Source organism: Daphnia pulicaria, chromosome 11 (assembly GCF_021234035.1).
Source record: "Daphnia pulicaria isolate SC F1-1A chromosome 11, SC_F0-13Bv2, whole genome shotgun sequence".
Lineage (NCBI taxonomy): Eukaryota > Metazoa > Arthropoda > Branchiopoda > Diplostraca > Daphniidae > Daphnia > Daphnia pulicaria.
In genome coordinates, this window is record NC_060923.1 from 481379 (window position 1) to 508006 (window position 26628).

Sequence of the window (26628 nt, forward strand, 5' to 3'; positions counted from 1 at the left end):
CCAGGCGAAACCGCCGCGTCAATCAAATATTAGATTGGTTTGTATTTCTTTTTCTTGGTACCGTTGAAACAACAAGAGGATATAAAAGAAAAAATCGGGATTTATTTTCTTACTTTTGTATGGGGTGGGGGATTGGGGTTGGGGGATTTCGTTATATTAATTTGTTTTGTATGAGCAAGTCTGTCTATCATACACGGATCAAATAATCATAAGTGTTGGGTTAGGGAAGGAAAGGGGCAGAATTGCTGATTGGCAGCTGGTTGAATAATGAATAATAATAATAACTGAATACTGGAGCAACAAAGGTGCAAGAGGAAACAAAAAAAATAAAGGGAGGGAAAAATTAGAAGAGAAAATGGCGACAAGACCAACAAGGTTAATCTATCAACGATGAAGCTAATCAAGGCGGATGGTGGATAAAGAGAAGAACGAGTTGTCCCATCGATAATTAATTAATTATATATACACACGTAGTGACGCTAGTTGAAAAAAGGCAGTTAAGGTGGAAAGGATAGTGAGGAGGGGGGAAACAAGGAGGGAAAGTAAATAACTAAATTATTCCATAATATTATAATTATTATATTATACGGGTAAATGTGGCCGATGCGACGCTCTTTTTCCCATTTGTTTACGCCACAGATTCGTCTTCTGGTTTATCTAGCGACGACCTATGAAAAAACAAAACGAAATGTCAAATCACAATAGGAAAACAAATAAAAAATGATAATGGAATGGGGTCATGCTGGACCGGATGGTCAGAAAGAATGTTTTTCGCTTACGTCAAATCAACGCGACTACTGGACGGACTGTCGAGACCTGTAGGCGACTGGCGGCGGGCATCCGAGGCCGAACTGACACCGGAAGTACTGCCGTACTTGCGTTGACTGAGGAATGTGTGGAACGACGTGTCTGAATCGTCATCGCTGTCGCTGCCCAATTTGAAAGAAAAGAATTAGCCAAATGAACCAAAGTTTTAATTTAGGGAAATAATAATCGAACCTGTCGACAGAATGGGGGTCTTGATCCGAATCGGACGTGTCCATTTCGCCTTGCATGGCGACCTGGAGGTCTTCGATGCGGCGCAGGGCCAGCGACAAATCCTTGACCAGCGTGGCGTTCTCCGATTCCAGCAGTTCGATGCGTTGCTCAAATTCCCGCAATTGCTGCGACGTGTCGGCGTCTCTCTGCTCCGACCCCGTCAACTCCTCGCGAACGTCACGCAACTGCCGCTGCAGGCGTTTGCTGCTCTCCTGCGACAGTTGCTCCTTGCAGCGCAGCGAATCCAATTCCAGGTTGCTCTTATCCAACATTTCCTTCAGTCGTGACACTTGCGTCTAAATGACGAAAAAAGAGGGAAAAAACAAACAAAAAATTTTGTGTTAAGAGAAGGAAAAAAAACAGGTCAGTCGGCTTGGAAATGTCAAAAATGGTGCCGGCTGTTTGTTCAATCACGACATTATTCACCTCCAATCGTGACTTGGACGTCTGCTCCAGTTCGACTCTCGATTCCAGTTCCTTGACTTTCAATTCCATACGTTTCTGGGTATGGACCGACTTTGTGTCAATCTCCAGGCACTCGAGTCGGGCGCTCAGTTCGGCCACCTGTGGATTCAGCCGTTCAAAAATAAATAAATAAAATAAGATAAATAAGAACGAAACGATTATATGCCATGGAGCGAGAGGGAAGGCCCCAAAACCGGTCGTACCTGTTCCTTGAGTGTGGATTTCTCGTGTTCCAGGGTCATCAGTTGAGCAGTCTGATCCTGAAGGGTGATTTGGTCAACGCTGAGTTGAGCCACGGCAGCTTTGTACTTGCGCATCACTTCGTTCAACTCCACTTCTAAATCATCCACCTGCAAATGGATTTTGAAAGTTAAATTGATTTCATCTGATCCAGCGAACGAATGGGTGGGGGGTAAAACTGACTTGACTCTGATAATTGCTGCGCTCCCTGTTGCAGCTCAAGTACTTGTCTTCCGTTTCACCTCGCAGTCTCAACGCTTCGTCCAGCTGCTGCTGGGCCTCGAGCAATTCTTGCTCGGCGTGTTGGCGACCCTTGACTGCGGCCGTGCGGGCGAATTCCGAGTCTTCCAGCTGATTTTTCAACTGCCTCAGCAGGACTTTGCTGGGCGTCTCGGATCTGCAGCGTTCCAATTGGCTGTGGGCGTCTTTCAGCAAGGCCTTGGTGCGTTTCAGGTCGCGTTTCAGCTTGTGGATCGTGTCGTCGTCGGCTGCGTGAGCCGCGTGCTGGGCCATGGAGAGCAGCTGGCGTTCCAGTTCGTGCTTCTCCCTGACCAGTAGTGTTCTCTCCTCATGCTCGCTCTCCAACTGGGCCTCCAACGCTGTCATGTCAACAAAACAAAATAAAAGTGGTTGTGTAAAGGGAGCGAGTCATGTCTGTTGACTCGCAGTGAGTGTGTGCACACACCTTTGACTTTCTTCTGGGCACTGCAGCGAGTGTCCTCCATCTCCTCCTCCCTCTGGGCCAGCTCCTTCTTGTTCTCCTTCCTCATCTGCTCCATGGCCATTTCAAGTCGCAGCCTGGCAGACTCCAGCAACTGGACTTGGCCAGCCAATTCGTCAAGTTCCTCCTCCTGAAAAACACACAAAACGACAAGTTGGTGATTGCTGCACACTTCCATCGTATGCAATGAGAAGAGAGATCTCACCTGATCTTTGACTTTCATCTCGAGTTCGTGTTTGGCTCTTCTGAGGGCGGTCATGTCAGCATCGGATCGACCTTCTGTGGTCATTTCGTCCAATTCCTTGGTGAGGGCTGCCAACCGTTCGCCCCTCATCTCCAAATCGAGCTGCACACTCTGCATGGGAAAGAGGAAAACGCAAATAACGTTATTAAATATTCAACGAGTCAAGGCCAAAGGCGAGGAAAAAGAATCGTCGAGCATTATTATTCCTACGTAAAACTGAGGCATGATGTGTGGTGGTGGCACAGAGACAACAAACAAACGAGACGCAACCGTTGTGTCACCAGCAGGAACAACACACAACCGACTACTACAACAGTTGAGCGCGTCACCCTTAAACCTCCAAACGTCTGAAGCCAACTGAATTCCACCCCCTGTGAACTCGTGGGGGATTGCCCAGTTGTGTGTGTGTGTTTTTCCCCCTCTTCCCACCTCCCCCCTCTTGTGATTCTTCGACAACAACCAACAGGGCAGGAGGAGCAGGGCCTATCTGTTTGGTTGTCAGGTACCGCAAGAAACACCCCCAGGGGCTGACCGTGGGTACACTGCGAGTCGAGCCAAAAAAGGAGCCGATCGGCATACCTTCTTTATTAGCCTCGGCTACTCGTTTCCCTCTCTCACTTGTTCAATTCAAAGTAGTTTCTGCCCTTCATGTTGTTCTGGCTGGCTGACACGTGTTATGTCTGATCATGTCCGTGGCACTCGACCTCGGAATGTCGGCTGTAGTGCTGCTCTCCAGTTGGGCTCTACGAGGCCCGATGCCGACGTCCATTCTCTCAAGTGGGAAAAACTCTTGGGCAATGCCATACGAGCCGTCAGCAACAACCGGTCCGTCTCTTTTTTCATTCCCCCCCCACAAAAAATGAGGTTGACACGCCCACAACAACAACAACAACAACAGTCTAATGTCTGAAATGCCAAAGTGGCTGCTGTTGTAAATGTGTGTCAGAGAGAAATAAAGAAGATGATGACCTGGAGTGTCTGTTCGGAGGTGAGTTTGTCGGTGATGGCGGCGTCGCGATCCCTCATGGCCCGCTCCTTGTTGCCCCGCTCCTGACGCAGCTCGTCGTGCAGGAGCTGCAACTCCGTGTCGAACTTGCGCTGCTTCTTCTCGAGGACGGCGTTGCGGTTGGTCTGGTCTTCGTGCAGGAGCCGCGTGTCACTCAGCTCGGCGGCCAGCCGCTGCGACTTGCGCTTCCACTGGGCCACCACTTGGCGCTGCTCCTCCACCTCCTCGTAGGCGTCGTTGAGTTTCTTCTCCAGCTGCTTCTTGAGCGTCACCGTCTGCTCCAGGTCGTCCTCGTGCTGCTGGGCCAGTCGCTGCTTGGCCAGCTCCAGCTCGCGCGACAGACGCTCGCACTTTTGACGGAACACGTTGGGCTGCCCGTCATCTTCCTCATCGTCGTCTTCAGCTCCGCTCATCATCATGTTGTACTCGCTGCCGCCGCCGCCGCTGCCGTTGAGGCCGGCCGACCGGTTCAGCAACACTTCCATTTCCATCTTCTCGTGGTCGCCAGACAGTTTGCGGAATTTCGCCTTTAAATCAAATTAAATCAAATAAAATGACGTAAGTTGAATGAATTAGACAAATGAATGACAAAAAACTGTACTTCCAACTCGCTGAAATCCTTGTCCAGCTTCATCCGTTGGGCCGTTTCGGCTTCGAGACGTTCCGTGGCCAAGATTGCGGTCGAGTGTTCCTCGGCCAAGTCGGCAGTCAATTCGCTGACCTGTTGGGAAAAACAAACAACAAAAACATCGTCAGCGTTTATTTTTACAGCCGCAAGCCAACAACCAACGCTCAGCTTTTTTCGCCCGCATTTTCCCGGCGAAAATGCAACAAGATTCACGAAAAAAAGGAAACAAAAGAGGAACGAGCAACAACTAGGAATCACACTGGGATCAAGTGGAAAAGGGCAAGGAGCCAGGAGCCAGGAGCCAGGAAGAGGCTGGTTGGGCAAAAGTCAAGTTGAGCAACTATTGCAACTACAACATTTTTTTTGGTTGGTTACAAAACTACACACACGCGCGCGTGCAATCATATCGGCAGTCGGTGTGTCGTCGTTCACGTTCTTTCTCTCTCGTGGGTGGGCGGGCGGATCGGGCCGATTTTTATTGGATTTTCTTCTTCTTTCCTCCTTTTTCTTTTCTTCTTTTCTACTTTTCAATTCCATTTCCCTGGTGCCTATTTTTAAGAACAGGAGGGAGGGAGGCCCTAGTCGTTGTTAGGGGGGAAGGGGAAAGGAATTTTTACACACGGAGACTAACGAAGCGTGAGGCCGATCATCGAGAAACATCCCGCAGAGATCGTGAATCTCACAGCAGCGGACGGGCCGGGGGGATCAACGACCACCAGCCGAGCGTGTCAAACGATTCGACTTTTAAACAACCAGAAAAACAACAGGGACGGACAAACAGGCAACAACAACAACCGACAAAAAAAATGAAACGGGCGGATGGGTGGGAAGATGAAAGTGGAAACCTCGTCGTAGTCATTGAGATCTTGGCAGGAGCCAAAGTCCGTGTCAGCCGTCGATCGGACCGACTGGAAACTGGGCACTCGCGAAAACGGGCCGTTCACCACCACGAACTCGTTGACGCCGCCCGCTCCACCCGACGACGGACTCTCCGACGACGAGTAGCGGCTGCTGGACAGGGAGCGGGCAGAGAAGCGACGCTGCTGCTGCTGGCCACTGGAGCGGGGTGGCACGTAGGATCGGGTCGACGAGCGTGAACGCTGCACTCCTCCCGGGCCGTCTTTGCCCAAATGTTTCCACTCGTTCATGACGTGGTCGGTGCGGCCCAGGAAGTCGCGAATGGCCCGCGTCAGCAGCGACGACGTCGTGTCGGCCATCGTGTGGGCCGGAAGCGGACGAAAGTGTTGGCGGATGCCGGTGGTAGCAGCGGCTGAAGTGGTGGTGGTCGAGGAGCGACTGGGGCGCTGGCCACTGCCCACTGGTCCAATGGCCGAGACGGAAGCCGATCGGACGGCCTTGTGTCCCAGGACGAAGCTCATGCCGGCCTGGATGACGACTCCTTCGTCACGGGCGGACAGTGGGGCCGGCGGCGGAGTGGAGCGTCGATTTTGCTGCTGGTGGGACGAATGGGACGAGGATCGCCTGGCCGAGACGGACTGCGAGAGGGTCTCGCTGTAATAGCCGGAAGTGAGGACGGGCGAGAGGGCCAGCGAGAGTTGCGTCTGGCTGTGGTCGCGCTGGGCCTGGATTTCCAGTCGACGTTTGGACGACAAGTGCGACGACAAGGAGCTCATCGTCGAGGCAGGAGCGGCGGCGGCCGATGCGATTTGATTTGGCGGAAATGCGATTAAATGGGCGGGGCCAATACCTACGCCGGAATTCGTTGTGGGGGGGTAGGGAGGGCAAAACCAAGAGACACCACACACTGCGAAATATTCACAAAATGCAAACCGAGGAGGAGAAAGGGGGGAAAGAATAGGAGAGAAAAGACCTTTGAACGGCACGAGTCATGGGCAACAACTAAAAGGGGCCTGGGCCCTGGACGACGACGACACAAACACACACACACGGGCAAAGAGGCGCACGCCAAGCCGCTACAAAGATGTCCTGGATGGACGAGGAGGAATGAGAGAAACGCCAGTGAAGAAAAGAAAAGAGAAAAAGTTTTCTGTTTTTGTGTACGTGCGGAATTGGCTGGCGTTCAACTCCACTTTGCGTTGCGTTGCTGTGGCGATGACGTTGCCCGTCTTTTTTGTTCTTCTTGTTGGTCGTCCCTTTTTCCGGCCGCTCCTGCCCGGTCCCTCACCCCAACTGACTGTGCGGTGCAAGGTCCCTATTTATAGGTGTCAGGTCTTTCTCTCTCACTCACTGGCTGCTGCTGCTCTTCATCGTCCCTCTTTTCATTTTTCTTTCTTTCCACCTTCTTCTCTGACGAGACGGGCAAAGTGCAGAGCTCAGCGCATTTTCTCACGACATTTCAAACGACATTTACAAGCGTTTCCCCCTGGGCGGACGGCGGGGTGGAAGCATTCCGCTTTTTTGGAGTTTTTATTTATTTTTCTAAAGGGGAAGAAGAGGAAGAGGACATTCTAGTGGGATGTGAATTGATGTGAGACGCGGCCTATCAAGGAGGGCGGGCGACATGATATTTCCGCTTTGGGACGGTGACAAGAAAAAAGAAGAATCCCCCCCCCCCCCCCCCAACCGCCCCAACCAGGGATGATCGAGATGTTGTTGTTTTGGTTGTCGTGTACCACAGCGCGGCCGGCGGGCTATTTTCTAAGCGGGAAAATTCGAACCATTCCAACCCCCAAAGAAACATGGGGGAAAAAAGAAAGATGTGACCCAGGTTGCCAGTTTGTCGTCGCCCTTTTTTTAAAACATTTCCATTTCGAACCGGGATGGATTCATGGCTGGCCAGCAGCCAGTCCCCGGTCAGCCGGAAAGCGGCGCTAGTTGGTAGCGACTGTCGAGTGATTTGAGGTTGGGGTTGGGGTGGGGGGAAGTAGTTGATTTAACGGTGAATGAATGACTAGTGTACTACCTTGGTTTCAAGTCGATCGGCGACGTATTTGAGATCGGCTCGCTCTTTTTCAAGAGCGGTGACTCTACTGCGCAGACTCTCGGCTTCCTCCTGCGTCAATCAGCCAAACAAAAAGGGAAGAAAAGGAATCAGAATGATGTGAAATGACACCGTGGGCAACGGCAATGGCCAGCACAATAGCAATTAGCGCCGGCCTGGCCCTGCCCACAGCCATTCAATTACCGTTCTCGCTTTGAGCTCCTCTTCGGTCCGGTGAACGTTGAGCAGAGGAGACAAGCGGAGCATCAGGCGCCACCACGGCCACACTCGGACGGCCTGCAGTTTGCGCACGTTGCGCTGGATGCAGCGGATGGCAACATCTTGCACCTGCCAAAACACACACAACAGCCAAGAAATTAGTCAGACCAAAAATTCAATCATTTTCTTTTGTCCAATTCAGCTCACCTTGAGTTTGCTGAGGCGTTTGCGGGCCAGGAAGCCGCGACATTGGGCCTGGAATTTGATGACGCGGTTCGTGATTTTCTCGTCCCGCTGGTCTTCCAGTTGAGACAAGACACCCGGCCGGAAGAAAACCTGTGAAGCAAACCAAACCAAAATTCCAATTATGAATGAATTAATTCACAAACAGAAAAGTTTGCCATAAAAACAATCAAAGAACGAAAGAAGAAGAAAACAAATTGAAATAATCCCAGGGAGGTGGGGGGGAAAGAAATTCGCCCAGGAAGTGTGGGGCCGTCCGTCTAGTCTAACCTCGTTGGAGGTTTTCGATTGAATGAGAATGTCGACCACTTGGTCCAAATCCATTTCGCTCTCCAAGTCGCTCCAGCGGATGTCGTCCATGTCCTCCTCGTCCACGTCCGCCTCGTCGTCGCTCGAGGTGGCGGAGAAGAGTCGACGGTCCATCTGACCGGCCTGACTCGCATTCGACGGATGGCGGCTAAAGATTTCCAGCTCAATTTGCTTGTCCTCGTCTTCCAGCTCTTCTTCTTGCCCGTCGTCGTGTCCGTCGTCTTTGTCGAAACAGCCCGAAATGGCCGGCTGGGCCATCAAGAAAATGTAGCGGTTGGGCGACAATTCCGGCTCGGGACTGGGCGGAGTCGTCGACGTGTAACCGGACGACGAACTGCCACACGTAAACAAACTCAAATGGCTGCTGCTGTTGCGGCCGCTGCTGTGGTCCAGCAGGCCGGTGCGTCGCAAAAGTGGCTTGTGCGGAATCGTCGTCTGCTGGTCCTGCTGGAACGTCAATTGAAGGGATCGACTGTCGACCGAGTTGGGCATTCCGTTGCGAGCCGGGCACGACTGGCTCCGCTTCTTCCGATTGTTGCCCGCGTTCTCGTCGTCCTCGTTGGCGGAGGCGGCGTCGAACCGGCTGGAGCGACGGATCAAATCCTCAAAGGCCTTGATCCGATCGGCCACGGCCGGAGCCAAATCCAGCGGATCGACCGTCGGAGTAGTACTGGCGCCGCGATCCTTTTCCCTGGCCTTGCGGTTGTGTTCCATTTCCATCGATTGATGACGGCGGTCGTGGATGGGATTGCCCGTCAAGTTCCAACTGGACGTCGAGATCCTCATCTTCCCTGGCGGCTCAACTCTTCCGGCTCTTCAAAACGGGGCAATGCAAACTGGAGGAGGGCAGAAGAAGAAACTGGGCACACGGCGCACACGGTGACGCGTCTTGTCTATCGGCGATTCCATCCGACACTGGGCGAATAAGTGACCAGGGCCGCGCTGGCCGTTCTCTTCTTCTTCTTTTTCTTCTTCCACCTTGTCGCGGCTCATTAATTTCTTTCCTCCTCCTGTACGAATTCCACATTTCCTCCAGCCCTCAAGGGCACTCTGCTGGCTGCTGCCCAGCACTGGACACACGACTGTGTAACGTACCCTCCCCACAGGTAGTTGCCACGTTCCGTTTAATGCCCGGCTGCTGCTGCTGTTTGTTTCTCTCTCTCTTTTGCACAACGACTACTGGCGGCTGGTGGTGGTGGTGGTGGTGGTGGAGTGAGCGGCCACCAGGAAAGGGTTGTCGACCGGACGACTTCACTGGACTTCACGGGCGCCAACGTGGGAACTTTTTCTTCTTCTTTCTTTTCTCTTCCCCTCCCAATTGTTCGCCTCAAAAGAGAAGCAAAAGTGAGAAAAGCCAATCACGAAATGGGCGGGCTGGACTAACTGCAATCGACTCGGCCATTGTTGTCCGTCACTACTCGAGCTGGCCTGACGCTAACCGGCTGGCGTTTGGCTGGATCCTTTTTTCCGCGTCATTTCCATCGCCCATTTCTTGTGTTTGGTGTACGGACCGACAGCACCGGCCACACATTTCGGCTCCACTCGTGCGGATGACGTCATTGGAGGAGCCGTTCAAATTGAGGAACGGGGTGACACTAATGTCCACCACCACCAGCGTCAGCCGGAAGGCCGCTAGTCAACCGGATCGCAATCCATTCGCCCATTTCCCAGCAGACGATTCAGACAGCCATTGTCGATTGTCGATTGGCCCCTTCATTCATTCGAAAGTTTGGAAATGGAAACAAACTCGACAGACGGACAAATAAACACAAAACAACCGAAAAGTAAAACGGGCCATCTCCGTCCGTCGTTTCTCTTTTTTCTCTTCTCAAACTCGTCAATCGCCAGAGAAAATGGACGTCACGGATGGACGCAACGTTATTCGACGCTCCATTACCATTTTTGTCAGCTGGACCACCCCATCCAGGGCCGGCCAGCCAGCCAGCCAGCCACTAGGCGTAGGGCATTTAAAATAAAACGCCATTAGAGAGACGACGGCCAATCAATTGTCCGGCCGAATTGGATGCGACCGCACAATCACAAAGGCAATTGACGATGATGAGCCGATGGACGCCGGAATTCCGTTAACTCCAAAACAGTCAAACAGACAACTTGGACACGGACCGACGGCCAACCCATTTTAATGGACCCCTTGTCTGATATCCTCACAATTGCCCAGCTTCCGCGGTCGCAAACCAAAAAAGGAAAAAGAAAACAGACGGCCACAACTGGACTCTCTCACCTGACTGAGGCCGAGACGGTAGGACGAGCGTTCCATGTCGATGTGAAGCAAAAGAATCTCGGCCGCTTGTTTCTCGCTGGCCGTCGAGCTGTTGAGTCCGGTCAGGAGGGAGGCCGGCAACGCATCCGGTGGCACCAACACGTTGAAGCGGCGAACAAATTCGCCAAGCGGCATGTAATCCGGATAGCCTTGCCTGTACAGCCGGATGGCTGGAAGCAATTCAGATCCGCGCAGCTGCAAATCCGAAATTTAAAAAGAAAAAGAAAAACAAACGGGCAGAAAATGTCATTCGATGCCTTTTCATGGGTCCCTTTTGTTGGCCGGGCAGCAGCAGCAGCTTATTTTGATTGATTTGTGATATTTTGTTTTGTTTCGGTATTTGTACAGACCTGGGAGCGGAGCAGAGGCACTTGAAGGGAGTCGTCGTTGGCGGAGAAAGTCGATGAACTCAGGTCCACCAAACCGGCCCGGTGGTTGGGGATAAAGCAATAAACGAAACGAGCCTTGGTCCGGCGCAACGTCTCAATCAGCCCGTCCTACATTTTTGGACGAAAAAAACAAAAAAACAAATCCAATTATTTGCCAAATGCCAAAATCGATACATAACAAAATAAATCCCAAAAATCCCAAAGAAAAAACTGACCACTTGAAACTTCAACTGGAGGGCCAGCGATTTGCGCTTGATGCCGGCCGTGCCGGAGGTGAAAGTGCGTCGGATGCTCGACGCCCTGCGCAGTGACTGGCTTCCTTCGATGCCGGCCACCGAGCCGCTGACCGTCGTCGGCAGAGGGCCGCGACACGAGCGGAACAGCGACGCCATTTCCTCCTTGGTCGACTCCGTCAGGGCCAGGGCCGCGTTGCGGGTGGTCGGCATCTCGCGGGCCGATTTCAGCCAGCCGTCCAGGTCGTACAGGACGCTGTTGGTCCCCTGGCCGTGGTGGATCATCAACTGCTTCCGGGAGCCGGCGGTCCCTTCCGGCCGAGTAAAGAGTTTCTCAAAGACCCGGTCGTTGTACATGGCCGACAGCTTGTCCAGCAGTTCGTCTTCGCTGGTGGTGCTGACCAGGGCCTCGTCGTCCAGGAGCCAGAGGAAACCTCGTCGCTCAACGTCGCGCAAATTGGTGGCCGATTGGGCGCGGGCGACGGCGCTCTGCGGCGCCCTGTCCAGCAGGTCGACCAGCGGCTCGGGCGAGGGCATTTCCTCCTCTCCGGTTCCGCCTTCCAGGGTGATGTCGATGTGCTCTTGAGCGTAGCGGTTGAGCTGGGCCGTGATGTGCGTGTCGTGGAAGAGCAGCTGCAGACGCTCCTGCGTGTAGTTGTGACACAGGTCCTGGAAAGTGGCCGCCTTCGACGACGTCGTCGACGTCGAGGTGGTGGTGGTGGCCGGATTCTGGAATCCAGGAGTGTCGACGGCCACGATGGAGCTGATGGTCCGCGCCGTCGACGAGATGGACCGGTTGATGAGAGCCACCAAAGCGCTAAAGGCTTCGACGTAGAGACCCTGGGCGAAACCTTCCAGGGCCTCGGACGGATCCAGGTGTTTGTCGACCATCGACAATTTGGCGCCGTCGGCGTTGTGGACGGGCGAGCCTGTGCGGAAAGACGAGCGGCCGTTCATCATGGCGCCCTGGACGGGCGTGGCGTAAAAGGCCAACTGGGCCAGTTCTTCCAGGGATCCAATTCCCAAAAGGATGGCGGCCCGCTGGGCGGCAGCCGGTCGGGCGAAAACGATCTTGTTGTTGCTAACACCTGCCGGGCAAATGAAATCAAAAAAAGAAAAAAAAAGTTTCCAGGTGTTAATGAGTCGATAACTATTTTAAAAATTTCCATATTTCTCAAGTGTTGTACTACCTCGCATGGCTCCGGCCACACCCAGATGGTAGATGGCAGCCAAGATGGACCAGATGCATCGACTATCGGTTTCGGCAACGCCCAAAGATTCCAGAGCTGCGACGAGACGGGCGTAACTGACGGCCGCCTTTTGGCGATCCTCGGCCGACTGGAGCGGCGTCATGTAGGCGCACGGCTCGGCGTTAGAGCCGCCACCGCTGACACTGTCCAGCTGCAAGTAGCGTCTGAGCTCGCCCGTGGCGCCGGCCACCAGCTCGTAAAAGACGTTGAACGAAGGTTCGCCATCGGGCCGGCGTGTTACTCGCTCCCGCTCCGGCATCAGCACCTGGATGGATGCGGCCGCGATTTGTCCCGACTGGTCAAAGTCCAGGGAGAAGATGTTGGTGAATCGGGTGGCGTTGGTGTTGAGGGCCGTGCGGCAGTTGCCGAAGGCTTCCAGCAGGAGGAAAATGGAGTTGAGCTTTTCGACGGTGATGATTTTGGACGGGCAGCCGGCGGCCAGGCAGAGGTAGTGGAGGGAATTGCGGAAGTTGTGCGACTTGCCGGACCCGCTGCGCCCGACGAAGATGAGCGATTGGTCGCAGCGAGTGGCCAACATGGAACGGTAGGCCGACTGGGCCGACGAGTAAATGTGCGGCGGCATGTCCTCGGCTTTGCATCCGCGGAACAGCTGGATCATCTGCCGTACCAACAAGAAAGAAATTGGAAATTAAAAATGATGATGAAATCCATTTTCATGGATGTATAAGTTTACCCGTTCAGAGTAGACGGCCAGAGGTGTGACGGGATTGATGACGACGAGACTTTGGCCGGCGTAGGTGTGCGGTAAACTGGCGGCGTAGCGGCAGCGCAACGTGTGGAGGAGCGAGGCCTCGTTGAGGTGTCGCAACTGGGCCAAATCTTCGGCCAGGTCGAACTGCGGCGGATTGGCTTTGACGACCTCGTCCTCGTCGACCGACACGAGTTCGCCGGTGGCGTCCAACTTGAGCCGGACCCGTCCCTCCTCCTCGACCGGTTCCTCGCCGCCATTGCCGATGCCGATGGTGGGGTGGAGCCGGGCCGAGGTGAATCCGTCCTTGTGCTGGAGCCAAACTCTGCTAGACTCGATCCATTCCTTCTCCTTGGTCAATTCGTCATCCGATTTGGCCTGCGATCATTGGTCAAACGTAAAAAATGCAAATGAATTAATTCAATGTGTCCAGTTAATGTTAATGATATGCCTCTCCCGCCCGTCTCTTTCGATTGATCTTGATCATTTTCGTCTTGACTGAACTTGCAACATGTCAAACGACAATCTGATAATGAGATTGTTATTGGCTGAGGCGCCCCAGTCGTGAGAATCAAGAACTTGATTGCACGTTCATTCCAGCAAGGAAAACCCAACCCCTCCTACATCCCACCCATCCCAAACAGGTAAAAAAGTGAACAAAAAGTCAAAAAATCAAGAACACGCCACGACTTGCATTTGTTCACGCAACTCGTAATGAACTTGGCTTTGTAGTTGTAGCCCCCACTCCACTCTCCACTCTCCACTCGACTCTATCACCACCCACATCTCCCACCCTGTTTGAGTTGCGTCAGGAGCCAGTCGCCGCCGCTGCGGTGGTGGCTCTTAACTGGCACTCACGACAACGCCCACCGGTTGGCAGACACAAGAAGCTCAGAAAGAGAAGTGGCATCACTTTCCATGGCTGTGTCAACCAAAGAACCAAAATTCGACACCAAAGAAGAGATGAGGGGCAACCCACACCCAAAAGGAGGAAAAAAGGAGAAAAGTCGCTTGTCGCTTTTTTTCTGAATTCTCTCAAAAGGGAAAACTAAAAGGAAAGGTGAAAGGGGGGAGCGACACAAGTGGCGCATTGTCGTGCCAACACAATGAGGAGAGACAGCAGCCCATTGTCGTCGTTTGAGTCGTCGTTTGAGTCGTCAATGGGTGGCGAAAGTGGCACCGACGCCCAAAAAAGGAGGGGGGCGACAGTCGCGTTGACACAAGAGACGAAATGGAAAATGGCGATGCCCGTCACATTCAACACCCAAAATAGACGGGGAATAAAAAGTCAAAAGGAATCCCAAAAAGGGAGGAAAAGTAGAATGATCTGGCAGTGGGTCACCCATAAAAATCTCAATCGAAAGTTCTTCTTCTTCTCTGCCTGTTCGAAGGTCTTCTCTCTTTCTCTCTCTCCATCATCATCTTCTTCTTTTTCTTTTCATCCATTCCATTCACCAACTCAAAAAGTCTCATTCCCCTTTCTCTCTCTCTCCTTTTCCTTTTCTTGACGAATCAAAAAAGAATCTCATCCGCGCTCACCTGCCGGTGGTCTGCTCGTCGTCGTCCCTCCTCAACTCGCCCGCAATCCCGCAGCACCCGCGTGTGTCTTTCTGAGACTCATAGCCGCCGGCTCGTCGCCTTTTTTCCCTCCTTTTTTTAATTATCAACTTCCCCCCCCCCCCCTCTCGCGTCGTCCGTTGACTCGCTCCCGACGACAACGTCAAAAACAACAACAACAACACCGAGAAAAGAAGAAAAATTCCCCTGGACAAAAACTCACGGGGGCAATTCCATCGGCTCTAATGGACTCGGGCGGGATGTACTACTACTACTACGCACTACCCGCAATAAAAATCAAAGGGAAAACATTCCGCCGCAAGACACGAAAAATAAAACGTCACGACTGGAATCAAAGTCGACGGCGCTTCCTGTTGACTCTGGCGGGTTGTTGAGTACGTCGTACAATTACGTAGGTACCACTGGGCCCATCATCTCTACCCTTCAACCCCTCATCCACCCACTTGAACCAATAAGAAAGGAGTACCCCACCCTTGGCCAGCAGCCCAGCAATCGGCACGACCGCGTCGATTCTTCATTTCCATTTGGCTCCGACTGGGAAACTGAGAAGCCGAAGTCGAAGGAATTAAAAACAAAAAGGGAAAAAAGGGGGAAAAAGTCACGAGCCACCGGTGGCAGAGGCAGAGGAGGAGAAGTAAAAGAGCTCGAGGGGGTGAACGACGACGACTACCATCAAAACCTGCACCACCTGCACACAACTCGCCCCAACTGGACCCTCTCATTCCAAACGAGTAAAACGTGCATTTTCTGTCGTGTCTAGTTGTGTGTGTGTTGTACTGCATTACATTGAGGGGATGTTGATGTTGTGCATAGGAGACGGGCGGCCGGCTGGGCAGGGCCGTGCCGCCGTAGGGGTCGACAACAACCGACAGAAAAACAGAAAAAAAGTGAAAAATCTCTTTTTTCTTCTTTTCTTCTTTTCTTCCGAGTTGCATTTCCTGTCAGTTGATTTTTCCCACAATTCTCGTCCCGGTTGTAATTTCTTTCTTTTGCTGGCCGTTTTCACGGCACGTCGACCGTCGGTGCCCTTAACAAGGCCAACCAAAGAAAAACCACGTAAAGAGTCTTTGGCTGGCCAACGATGATGGGCATCGTTGGGTGGTCCCTCCCACTCCCTCCTCCCCCCCCCCCCCTCACCGTCTTCCGTCAGGACGCGTTAGTCTCACATCCTTTTCGTTCGTTCGTTCGTTCGTTTGAAAAGGCCAAAAGAAGAAAAAGAGACGGGCGTCCGTGTCTTGGCATAACCAAAAGAAAAACAAAAGAAACAAAACAAAAAAAGGGCCGGTGCAAAAACAAAAGGAAATTAACTTTTCCAATGCCGAAAAAACGGCCGACGTCAAGACAAAGGCGGGCAGCCAATGTACTTGTAAAGTGGGGCCGTCGGTGAACTCGGCAGTCGGGAGAAAATTGAAACGAAACAAAAGAAACAAAACCCAAAAAAAAAACGTTTTTTTCTTTTTGTTTCTTTTGGGCGTCGGCGGAACGTGGAATAAAAGCGAACGGCAAATTGACGCATTTGCGTGTGACGACGAGTCGACAAAAGTCGAAATTGCGTCGTAGTCGTCGCTGTCGTCGTCGGGATGATGAGGCGCTCGTTCCATTTGCATATCCCTTTTCTCTTTCTCTTTTCATTCCAGCCGATATCTCACCGTCACCTCAGGCAGGAAAAAACTTTAATTCGCTCCGCCATTCATTCGGTCCCGTTTCGGCTTTTTCTTGGTTGGATTGAGGGAAGTTGATGATGAAGGGCCGGCCGCTGGACCGAGACCACCACCGCTGCCAATCTCCACTGCACAGCCCATCATCATCATCATCTTTCATCATCATCAACGGCCCCAAAAGACAAAAGAGTTGCAACAAACGCAACGGGCAAAAGGCAAATTTTTCTCCGTTTGTTTTGACTTTTGACTCGATAAGGAAATCAGAGACATCAAATCAGGCCACCCGTCGCGAGCCAAGCAACGAAAAAACAAACAAACAACCAACAACAACTTGGCCAATCAACAATCGACGACTCGATGGAGGGCGGAACTCTTCAACAACCGACAACAATTTAAACGAGAAGAGAAAACCCCAAAAAACAAAAGAAAGACGAGGATAAAAACCAAGTCAATTTCATCTTCTATTTCTACTACCTCCTGGTCAGACTCATTCGATTCCTCCTCCTTTTGGGCTTGGGGAGTGGGCGGCTGTTGGCTGGATCCCGAATTTCGATTTGGGCCGCCCGTTTTCTTAATGGCCGCAGACGAAGATGAAGAAGAAGATTTGGGTTTGGCCGCCACCACCGCCACCGTCCGCTGTTTCTGATTGCCAGACGCCGTCAGCGACGGCCGTTTCGGCAGAGTGTCCAGGGTCGACCTTTGGCTGACCAAGGAACTCCTGGACGAACTGCCGGCCGAGTTTTGTCGCGACAGCGAAGGAGACGAGCATCTCGACGATGGCGACGACTGGCCTCCACTTTTGGCCAAATCGGCCACCCGTTTGTTCTTCATCAACGGCGTCGCTGCGATTCTCTCGGCCGATTTCTTCTTCCCACCGACGCCGCTGTCCAGGCCGTTGCTGCTGTTCGCTCCTTTGTTGTGCGATCCATTGTTGTTGTTGTTGCTGTTAAGGGTCGACCTCCTTAGCATTGACGGCGTCGCCTTCTTAGTGGTGGTGGTTGCTGGGCCGCTGCTGCTGGAAATGGACGGGCGATTTCTCTCCGTGTATGGCGACCGATTGGGGGTCGAGTGTCTCAGCTGGTGCGGTGACATTGCCAGTCGACGGCCTTGATCTATTGAAGACTCATAAGTGGACGAGGCCAAAGTGGAGCACGGACTCGGACTAGGACTCGGCCGTCTGTTGTTGTTGTTGTTGTGCTGGTGGTCCGACCATTGGTCAAGGTCGTCGTCCAGTTCTTCGCTCACCTCCTCCAGGTAGAGGCCGGACGAGGCGGCCGCAGCCAACGGCCACTGCAGCGGGTTGCTGTACGACGGGTAGTCGTAGATGCCGGGCGAGGGAGTGCTGCCCGAGTACCTGGACGACGACGACTGGTCCGACGAGCAAGTGGACGATGACAGGGAGCGGTTGGAAAAGGCCAGGAATTTGGGCGGTGAGCGCGGCGGCAGGATCGATTTGCATTCGGCCGAGGCCGGGGCCGGCAAGACTTTTCCCAGTCCCAGCATCGACTTTTTCCTGACGGGCGACGACTCGACGTCGCTGCTGCTGTTGTAGCAACTGTCGTCCGTCTCCCGGCTGCTGCTGTTGTTGTGGTTGTTGTAGGCGTAGGAATTGGACGACATTCGGCCGCCGCCCCCGTCCGTCTCCCGGCTGCTGTGGTGGTTGTTGTAACCGCGGTGCAGTTCGTAGCCTGGGACGACTCCCCTGTCGTAGCAGACGGGCGAACGGCTGGACGATCTCGAGTCTCTGGCGGTGGCCAGGCTCCTGTGGCAGGGCGGCGGATCGACTTTGGATTTGACCTTTAAAACTCCTTGGCCGTGCAGGTGGCCACTGCATCCGCGGTGGAGTTTGCACGGCGGCGACTTGTTGTTGGCCGCGTCACGAAGCGACGAGCGGAAATGCATTTCCATCGACGACGACGACGATTTCGCCATTTTCTCACGTTTTTATTTATTTTTTTTTATGTTGTTCAACTTGTTCTTACTTTTAACTTTTCCGATGGAAGGATGGCCGATCGGATGGCCGGGCCAGTCGTTTTAGTTTTTCCTATTTGGGCGTTTGTGTGTCGGTTGTTGGGGTTTTGTCTTGGGCGGAGGTGAGCGTCATTTCTTGCCCACCTGTTTGTGGTGCTGTGTGTGTGGCAACAACTGGATGGACGGGGCTCACACCAACTGACTCATCGGCACCCCTCCGCACATATAGACACACACGTGTGTCGTAACTGTCGGATGCTGCAATCAATTCCGGGCCCAATGATCCACGACGACGATCTTCTTTTTCTTGCAATTGTCCCGAATTGGTCGCGTGCGAACCGAACCACCGACACACACACACAGAGAGAAACGGCCCAAAATAAACGCAGCGCAGCGGAGCACAAAACGACCGGCCCCGATTTGACACAGAAACAACAAAACAAAAGTCGCACGCACCCGTAAAAGAAAGAAAACGATTTTACAAAATAGAAACAAAAAATTACGACTGGAAATAAAAATCTACAAAATGAAATGAAATCAAATCAAAGAAGAGAAGAGAATAGAAGAAAAGAGAGAGTGGGTGGGGTAGTACCACTCGGTCGGGCGGTTGGCGCAAGACTAACAGGACACGGCCGCGTCTCGGTCGTGACTAGACTCGACTCTCTCACGTCTCTCTCTCCCTATCCCTCCCTGTCCCTGCCTGCCGAGTGGTTGGTTGCAGGTGGACAAGAAAAACGGGCGGCCTGTGGTGGCGCTGCTCAGCCACCGGGCAGCAGCAGCAGCGGCCAGCCGGCCAGCCCAACTGGACTGGGAGGAGGAAAAAAACAACGTCACCTTCTCAAAAACAAATCAAATTGCACAAACAAAACCCGAATCGACAATGAACTCAACTGGACGGGAGCAGCAGCTGTCGAAATCGTCCAAAAGTCCACCGGAATGATTTTATTTATAGATGATGATACCGGCGAGGGACTGTGGCACGTCATCCAACGAGATAACAACAGACAACAACAGCAGCAATAACTGAAGGCAACAACTACAACTACATACAAATGGGGGACGAATTAAGGGGAGGCGATGATAACAAATCTCTCCCCCCCAAATCGTGTTTGCCTTTTTGTTTGTTTTTTGGTGGACGAAACGGACGTGTTTGCTCGCCCGTCCGTGCGCTTCAATTTTTAAATAAAATCCGAGAAAAATAAAAGAGATAAAATAGCAAAACGACGACGCCATTTCCAAGGATAAGCAGAAATGGCGTGATGGACAATCACAAACGCGGGCCAGCAGCAACAGCAGCAGCAGCAGGTGTTTCTCTATTTCTCTCTCGAGCTGACGACTTTTTGTAAAAGAAGAAGAAAAGGCGATGGGCAATTCATCCGGCAGAAACAGGTGAGAAGAAGAGGATAGAGAGGAACACGCCTCGCCAATAGCAACACAACCAGAAAAGATAAAGAGAAAAAAGGGCGTCTGCCCGTCCTTCTTCTTCTTCCACATTTAACTCAAAGATGAGAGAAAACAAAAAAAGTGGAATCGACGAAAAAGATCACCGTCCGTTTGTGATTTAAAACGTTTGACCAAGAAAACCGAATCTTCTTCTGATTATTTATTCTATTCGTCATTTTGTTAGTTGGTTGAATGCGCCAAAAATGGCCAGCACAAAATGTTTTGAATAAGAAAAAGACGACGACCATTTTTGGGTGGTTGAGGGGGTCGTCCATTCGGCCATTCGGGACGATATTATTCCACCAGTCGATTATTATTCAGCCGGACACGAATTCGGAATCGAGAAACAAGAAGAAAAAAAGAGAGAGGAGAAATCAGAATAATATGGGCAAAAGATGCTGACCAAAGCCGGCCGGCTGGCCGTTGGTGTGTGAGTTACGGTCGGCCCGGGCCATTTACGGCGGCCGATTCAGCCCCGGCGTCGTTGCGCAACAACAGCCACTATGACCTTGCGAGTGGTGGACAATCTGACGACGTTTGTCCGTCACTTTTTCATCTGAAGCCGAAATCAAAAGGAGCAATTGAACGGACGGACAGAGAAAGAGAGAGAGAGTGGCATGCGGGGCCATTTAATTGAGGCCATTTTCAGCGACGATTTGAACCGAGTAGAGAAAAAAACTGACGACGCGGGTAGTCGAAAAATTTCCCAAACGATTTTTCGCTTGCCCATAGATGGTGCGATCGATCCGAGAGAGAGAGAGAGAGTTGGGCCAGCAATGCAAGGCCGTTTTGATCCGTCGTGTGTTCACGACTTACGGGATAGAAGAAGAAGAAAAAAAAAGTGGAAAATATGGAGAGAGAGAGAAGAGAGGTCGCGTTTTTGCCAATCACCCGACAGAGTTGTTGTTGTTGTTGTACCTCGTCTCACTGGCTGTACTTGGTCTGAGGCTCTTTTCTATTTGCCGGAGAGATGGATGCTGTAATAACAACGACCGCCTCCTACGCCATTCTCCTTCCATTGTTTTGCTCTCGGCCTGGTCAAGGCCGTCAGGACACACACACGAAGAGAGAGAGAGAAAGAGAATAACAGGCCAGAGTCATTTGAGAATATGCAAAATCAAATCATTTTTTCTTTCTCTCTCCGTCTCGGCGAGTGCGCACTTTTTGGGTTAAATGCTCGGCGAATGCCTATCGCTCCATCGGATCTCTCTCAAGTCGCTGCTACTAGAAAAGAAACACGTTTTTTACTTTATGGTGGAAGGGGATCGAAATTGGGATCGAGTCCTCGCTCCAATCCCGGCAAATATGGTCATCCGAAAAAAGAGACAACATTTCTCGATGAGATGGTCAAGGCGACTCGAATAAACAAACCAACCAACATCGGCAGAACAGGACAATCTCAAACGAGAACAATGTCAACTGGGTCTCCAATCTCTTTTTGGCTCGTTCGTTTTCCAGTTGACAGCAAACAGTTTCGGCCAGCAAATGTGACAACTCCAATTGACTGATGACTGCCAATGAGTCACACGCAGAGAGAGAAAAAGAAAGTCGAAATAATCATCATCATCATGGCACATGCAGTCGGTATACAAGTGAAGAAGCTTCGATCGATACGTCAAACCTGAAAGTCGAAAAATTTTCTCCTAAAGATTTTTTTTTCCTTTTTCTTCCGGGAGGGAATTGACCGCACCCCCTTTTTTGTTTTGTTTTATTTTGTTTCTTCCCGATTCGGAGGAGGAGAGACAGGCGGCCCATAAAAGAAGATGGAGCTGCGCGCACAGCGTTGAATCAATCGACAGATTGTTGGGTGCTGCATCGAAACTCGTCGGCCATTTCATTAAAATATGGAAAAATCCGACCCCAAACTCCCCAAACACTACAGAGAAAAGAGAAAAGGCTGGCAGGAGGAGACTCGTCAATGGCCGCCGGAATCACGAGGATCAAAAGAAAGAGACGGCGGATGCATTATGTATTCCCTCCCTCACTTCACAAGTCATCAGCACATTTTTCTTTTATTCTCTTTCTTCTTCTTTTATTCTCCGCTCGAATAAATTTGATAAGAAGAAAAAAGAGGAAAACTGGACAACTTTGGTTTACACAAGACGACACATCATCATCATCGTCGTCATCTCTGCTGACCAGGCACTTCTTTTTACGACAATTGTCCTCCTCCTGCCCAGTTGTTATTGTGCGACACACAAAGGCCCACAAGTCCATTTCGTCGTTTTACGACCCAATAATCGGCTGACCAAAGAGAGTCGGACGACACGGACCGCAGACACGCAACAAGTCCACGTCATTCCGTCTCTCTCTTATATTTTCTCATTCGCCATTTTTCCCATTTTTTTTTAAAAGAAAAAGGAAAACAAAAAAGTTGTTTGTTCGGCCGCTTTAGACAACAACAAAAGGAACAAGATGGTGACCGTTTAGGGAGTGGACGATTATGACGGGCAACTCTCGACGGACCGCAAAGAAGAAGAAGAAGATTCAAAAGAACTGGATAGAATAGAAGAACAAGTAGTAGCCGATTGTCGTTTACCTTTGTATGGCGGTGGCGTAAGGATCCGGTGCGGCGCAACGTGCCACCTTTAGCGATGACGTCGTTGAGGCGAATTTGACGGCCGTCGGCCGCCCAGCGGCGTGATAACTCCACCAATTCGGCCACGGGCTGCACCTGTGTCGTTAAAACAAAACCCCCCCAAAAAATTCAAATCATCGAATATAAATCGAGACAATAAAAAAAGACACAACAACAACAACAACAGCAACGCCGCCACTTTATATCTGAGACGTCCGACGACGACACGACCAGTTTCTCCCACCGGCATTTAATTTTTATTTAAATTCAAGATAACAAAAAAAGAAATAAAACAAAAAACTGGTTTGGACGGGATCGTGACTGAATCAAATGCCACACACGAACCGATTTAGGAATAGGTCATTTTTTTTTCTTCTCTTTTTGGTTCGCGTTCGCTTTTTAAATTCGGCGGTCGTCGTTTATTTATTTGTTTCAGTCGGCGTCGTGAGCGACTCGTTTTGGTCGTTTCGCAACTGCTGCCGTCGCCCCGTGAAACCGTTTCGCAACGGGCTGGCCCGTTTTCACAGGCGTTTTGACTTTTGGCGATTAGTCAAACATTGGGCAAGCTGAGATTAATCGGGTCGTGGCGTGGCAGCGGATTAAAGGCTTCGTGCGATAATCGGCACGCCGCCGCCATCGCCACAGGTGTTTTTGGTTCGGTTCTACTCAACTGCCAAGGAGAGACGGGCAGGACGGGCGGGCAGAATGTTTCACGCAAGGCCAAGAGGCTCGAGACGTTTGAGCTGGCGCGAGCGGCCGCATTCAAAAACGTGAAAATAAATCACGCGGCCATAAATCACGCGTACAGTCGCATCCTGCCCCGTAATGATTATGCAGTACGTGACGCACGCTGCCGGCCACATTACTACTCGCTTGTAAAAAAATAAAATTTCTTTCTCTTCTTTTCCGTTGTGGCCTTTCTCTGGTTGGACATGATCGTCTCCCACCCCACCAAAAAAACTACACAAAACTGGTTGGTCTATTAGCCCAGGTAAGCTCCGGGAATGCGCCATCAAAGTTAATCCCTAGCGCCATCTAACCTTATCTACCCCAATGAACGGCCAAGGCGCAATCGTTTAAATTGAAATTCAAGTCATAATCGTAAAACGTAATGAAAGAAAAAATAAAAAAATAAAAAAAGAGATAAGGAGCCGTAAATCAATGAAAATAATAAAACATTTAGAAAATAAAGGCCGTGGACAACCTTGAGCGTGACGGTGGATCCTGAATTCCGAATGATGTCGATGATGTCCTCGCGGTTCGTGTTCTGAACGTTTTGACCGTTGACTTCCAGGAGCCGGTCGCCGGGCAAAAGAGCCGCATCCAATTGCTTGTTCGTGTTGCCAGTCACCGGCTCGGCGAAAATCACCGTCCTCTTGACCGAATTCCTAAAATTAACAAACAAACAAACGGACATTTTTTAAATTATTATATCAGACGGGCGGGGGAGGAGGAGGAAATCAATGGGGGAAACGGGGTCGAGCCCGTCATTAACGCCCCCGCAGCAATCATAACGAGAAGATATTATTTTTAATACCTGGACGGATCGTTGGGCGACCGCTCGACCACGACGCTCCGCCGGAGCGAGAAACCAAAATCGCCCGTCTCTTTGCGCTGCAGCGTCAGATCTCTGGGTTCGGGCAGGGCCGGCTCAACGAGAGCAGGAAGAGGCAGGGAAGATGAAGAGGATGAGGAGGAAGAATGGAGACTCTTGTGGGTTTTGATGCGATCCAGCCAGCCAGAGCCTTCACCAGGAGGTTCGCTCCATAAAACCTTGACCGCTGCCACCACCGTCGTCGTCGTCGTGGGTTTGGCAGTGGCGGCAGATGGCGGCCTGGAATTGTCGGCCGGAACGAGACCGGCAGCGGCGGCGATGGCAGCAGCTGTGGCCGCATCCAGCGGTGCCAAATGTGGTCGCGGGCTGCTATAAGTAAACGCGTCTTCTTCTTCTGTTTGCATTCCTCCTCCTGCTGCTGCCCTCGCCCGCTGAAAGCCCAGCTGCCCATTGGCAGACGACGACGGAGGCTGTGACTTGGGCAGAGGGGGAGGCAGCAGCAGCAGCTGGGCCGCAGCCGACGGACTCGAGAGCAATTTCTTGGCCCCCAACACAGCCGGTGGCTTCTCGTAAATAATCAACTCGTTTTTCAACGTGTTCTCCACCAATTTGTTGTCGTCGTCCAGTTCCAGCAGCGGCGGAGACTCCAGGCCGTACGAGGACTTGCCCTTGAGGATCCCACGGGCCGGCGGCACGGGCATGGGGGAGGAAACCGACAACGTCTCCTGTTTCATCATCATCATGGCCGTCGTTGTTGTCGTCGACGTCAGGGAATTCAAACTGGGCGTCCCGTCGCTGGTGCAACTGCCCCCGTCGCTGATGGGACTGTGTGGCAGTTCCGGCCAGGGTCCGGATGAGGCGTGGCCGCCGTCCACCAAGTGGAGACCCAAATGGGCCGTGTAGTCGGCCGTGATGCCGCTGGGCAGTTTCTCCTTCTCTTTGCGGCGCGTGCGGATCTTGAGACTCCGTCTGACTTCGTCCAATCGCAGCAGCTCGTCGGCCGTCAGCTTGTCGACGTTGGCCGATGAGGATCCGGCGGCGGCAGATGCTCCGTACACCACCCCGCCACTTCCGCTGCCAGATGACGACTGCTGGTGGAAAAGGGAGGCAGCAGCAGCATCTTTGGTCGGAGGCTTTTTCGTTTCTTTTCTCTCCTTTTTCTCCCTCTTGTCCGCCTTGTCCTTCTTCATAAAGCTGAACATGGCGGCCAGTCCTGCACATGCAAACAACAATGGAAAAAAAAGAGAATAAAAGAAAGAAACATTACATCGATGGTCAACACAATGCACACACACAGACACAGACACACATGCCAGTGTAGGATGTTGGCATTTATCGGGAAACCACAAGAAACATGAGCAGCCAGAATAGGCAGGAAGGAGCTAAGGAAACCTCAAACTGATTACGGGGGAGGTTGGCAGGTTCATGGAACTCTTTTCACGTCTCACAAACCCTCAAAACTTGGCCATTGCATGTGGGCTTTCAATTATCGAAACTTGATGTGCACATTTCACAGACGTCTCTCTCTCTCTCTCCCCCCATTCCTTCACTGCATTGGCAACGGGTCATGGGAGAATTGACCAAGCCTTCGGAGAGAGAGTGAGAGGCCTTCTGCTTGTTGTTTTGACATCGTCACAGGAGTTTGCGAATGAGAAATGGCCAGGGCTTGCACTTGGCAATCACAGCAGAGCCAGAGAAGCGAGGCCCAGGGGGAATCGTGGCTACACCTATTCGGGACGCTAATGAGTCAACATTTTAGATGGAATTTAGGTAAGAGAGAACCCGTTCCAACTAGCACCACACAGGGTCGACGGCTTGTTGCGAGGGCCCTTGCTCTTCCGTGTCGAATGCCAAGCAAATCCACCGAGAAACGCCGTCAGAGATGGTCAGGGCCGACTGTAAACAAATGCACGACTCACCTGAAAGCTCATCGAACAGTGGAAAGGAATCAAACTATTTCACTTGAAAGCGTTTGATGAGTTTTAGGCGCCAGCAAATGCTTGACGTCTGCAGAGGTCTCGGCCGAGTCGACGTAAATGACAGGCGCCTCAGTCTGGTCACCAGGAATGCGGCGAGAGATTTCTATTTCGACCGCTAGGTGGCGAACTGGTTTCTGTTGATTTCGCGGGCGGGCTTTCAAACTAGCCAACAATCAATTTCAAATGACATGCATCGCTGTTTTTCTTCGGTAATCCTTGACAACTTGTATTGGTTCGAGGGTCTCGAGAAACAAAACGGCTCGCTGTTTTAGACTGAGAAAGGGAGACAAAACTTGAAATTCAAATGACTCAGCGCATTGAATCCGAAACGATCCAACAGGTTTTTTCTTCAACATTTATTTTTCTTTAATCAAGTGTAAATACGCCCATTTATTCCGGTTATTAACAACGCCGTGTTCAAACATATCAGATGTATTTTTGTAATTTAATCGAGCTAGAAATATTTAAAAAAAAAGTTGTAGGTAATCAAATAGTTTTGCTGATTTGTTTCTGTCATTTTGAATTACAGGTTCCATATTGTGGGCAGTTGTAAAATGACATCAAATTGGAAAATATATTATGCAAACTGTACGCGCGTTGGGTGGCAATTTTCACGTGGTAAAAGCTAATACAAGTCACAAAAACCAGTAGAGACGCAAATGGCGATGGTTTAATATAAGGAAGACGGGGAATGTTATTGTGGCTTTAATTTTAAAAATGTTGTCGTTAAAGTGTAGTAGTGCTTGTATAGTGACTTGCCATACGTGTGTGTGTTTTCTATTTGCAGTCAACAGATGTTGACATTGAATGCAAAAGGAATTGGGGTACTTGTGTTACCACTCTCTCGGTCGGGATATGTGACCATTGGATCTCGCTGTTGCCAACTGCTGAAACAACGGTCAAGCGCAAGAAAAAGGAACGTGCATAAGCGGGGACAAATTGTATCTAGAAACGAGTTATGTTATTCTTTTATAGGCCCCATTATA

The 26628-nt window shown here is 51.4% G+C and overlaps 1 protein-coding gene across 2 annotated transcripts; it reads right to left on the bottom strand.

Annotated features, from left to right (window-relative positions):
* Window positions 1-22: 22 nt before the first annotated feature.
* On the bottom strand, window positions 23-25707 carry LOC124315862 (unconventional myosin-XVIIIa-like). Of its 2 annotated transcripts, XM_046781573.1 has the most exons (22): window positions 25583-25707; window positions 23646-24876; window positions 23313-23496; window positions 22070-22204; window positions 12863-13255; window positions 12109-12787; window positions 10901-12006; window positions 10647-10793; window positions 10258-10491; window positions 7671-7799; window positions 7449-7592; window positions 7227-7316; window positions 4316-4435; window positions 3678-4241; window positions 2670-2819; window positions 2429-2594; window positions 1927-2342; window positions 1707-1853; window positions 1465-1602; window positions 1000-1334; window positions 780-929; window positions 23-668 (listed from the first exon to the last, which is right to left on the bottom strand). In XM_046781573.1, the coding sequence occupies exons 2-22, from the start codon at window positions 24863-24865 to the stop codon at window positions 629-631; spliced, it is 6687 nt and encodes a 2228-aa protein (XP_046637529.1). In that variant the 5' UTR covers window positions 24866-24876; window positions 25583-25707; the 3' UTR covers window positions 23-628. The 2 variants fall into 2 exon arrangements, with proteins under 2 accessions (XP_046637529.1, XP_046637530.1); XM_046781574.1 differs by lacking the exons at window positions 22070-22204; window positions 23313-23496; window positions 23646-24876; window positions 25583-25707 and adding an exon at window positions 16591-18745.
* Window positions 25708-26628: the final 921 nt, after the last annotated feature.

Excerpts from the sequence above, each read along its gene's own strand:
- LOC124315862 (XM_046781573.1), bottom strand. The coding sequence starts at position 24,865 with ATGTTCAGCTTTATGAAGAAGGACAAGGCGGACAAGAGGGAGAAAAAG. Across the intron at positions 23,497-23,645 it reads TCGCCCAACGATCCGTCCAG|GAATTCGGTCAAGAGGACGG; the intron begins GTATTAAAAATA and ends TGTTAATTTTAG. Across the intron at positions 4,436-7,226 it reads CCGATCGACTTGAAACCAAG|GTCAGCGAATTGACTGCCGA; the intron begins GTAGTACACTAG and ends TTTTCCCAACAG.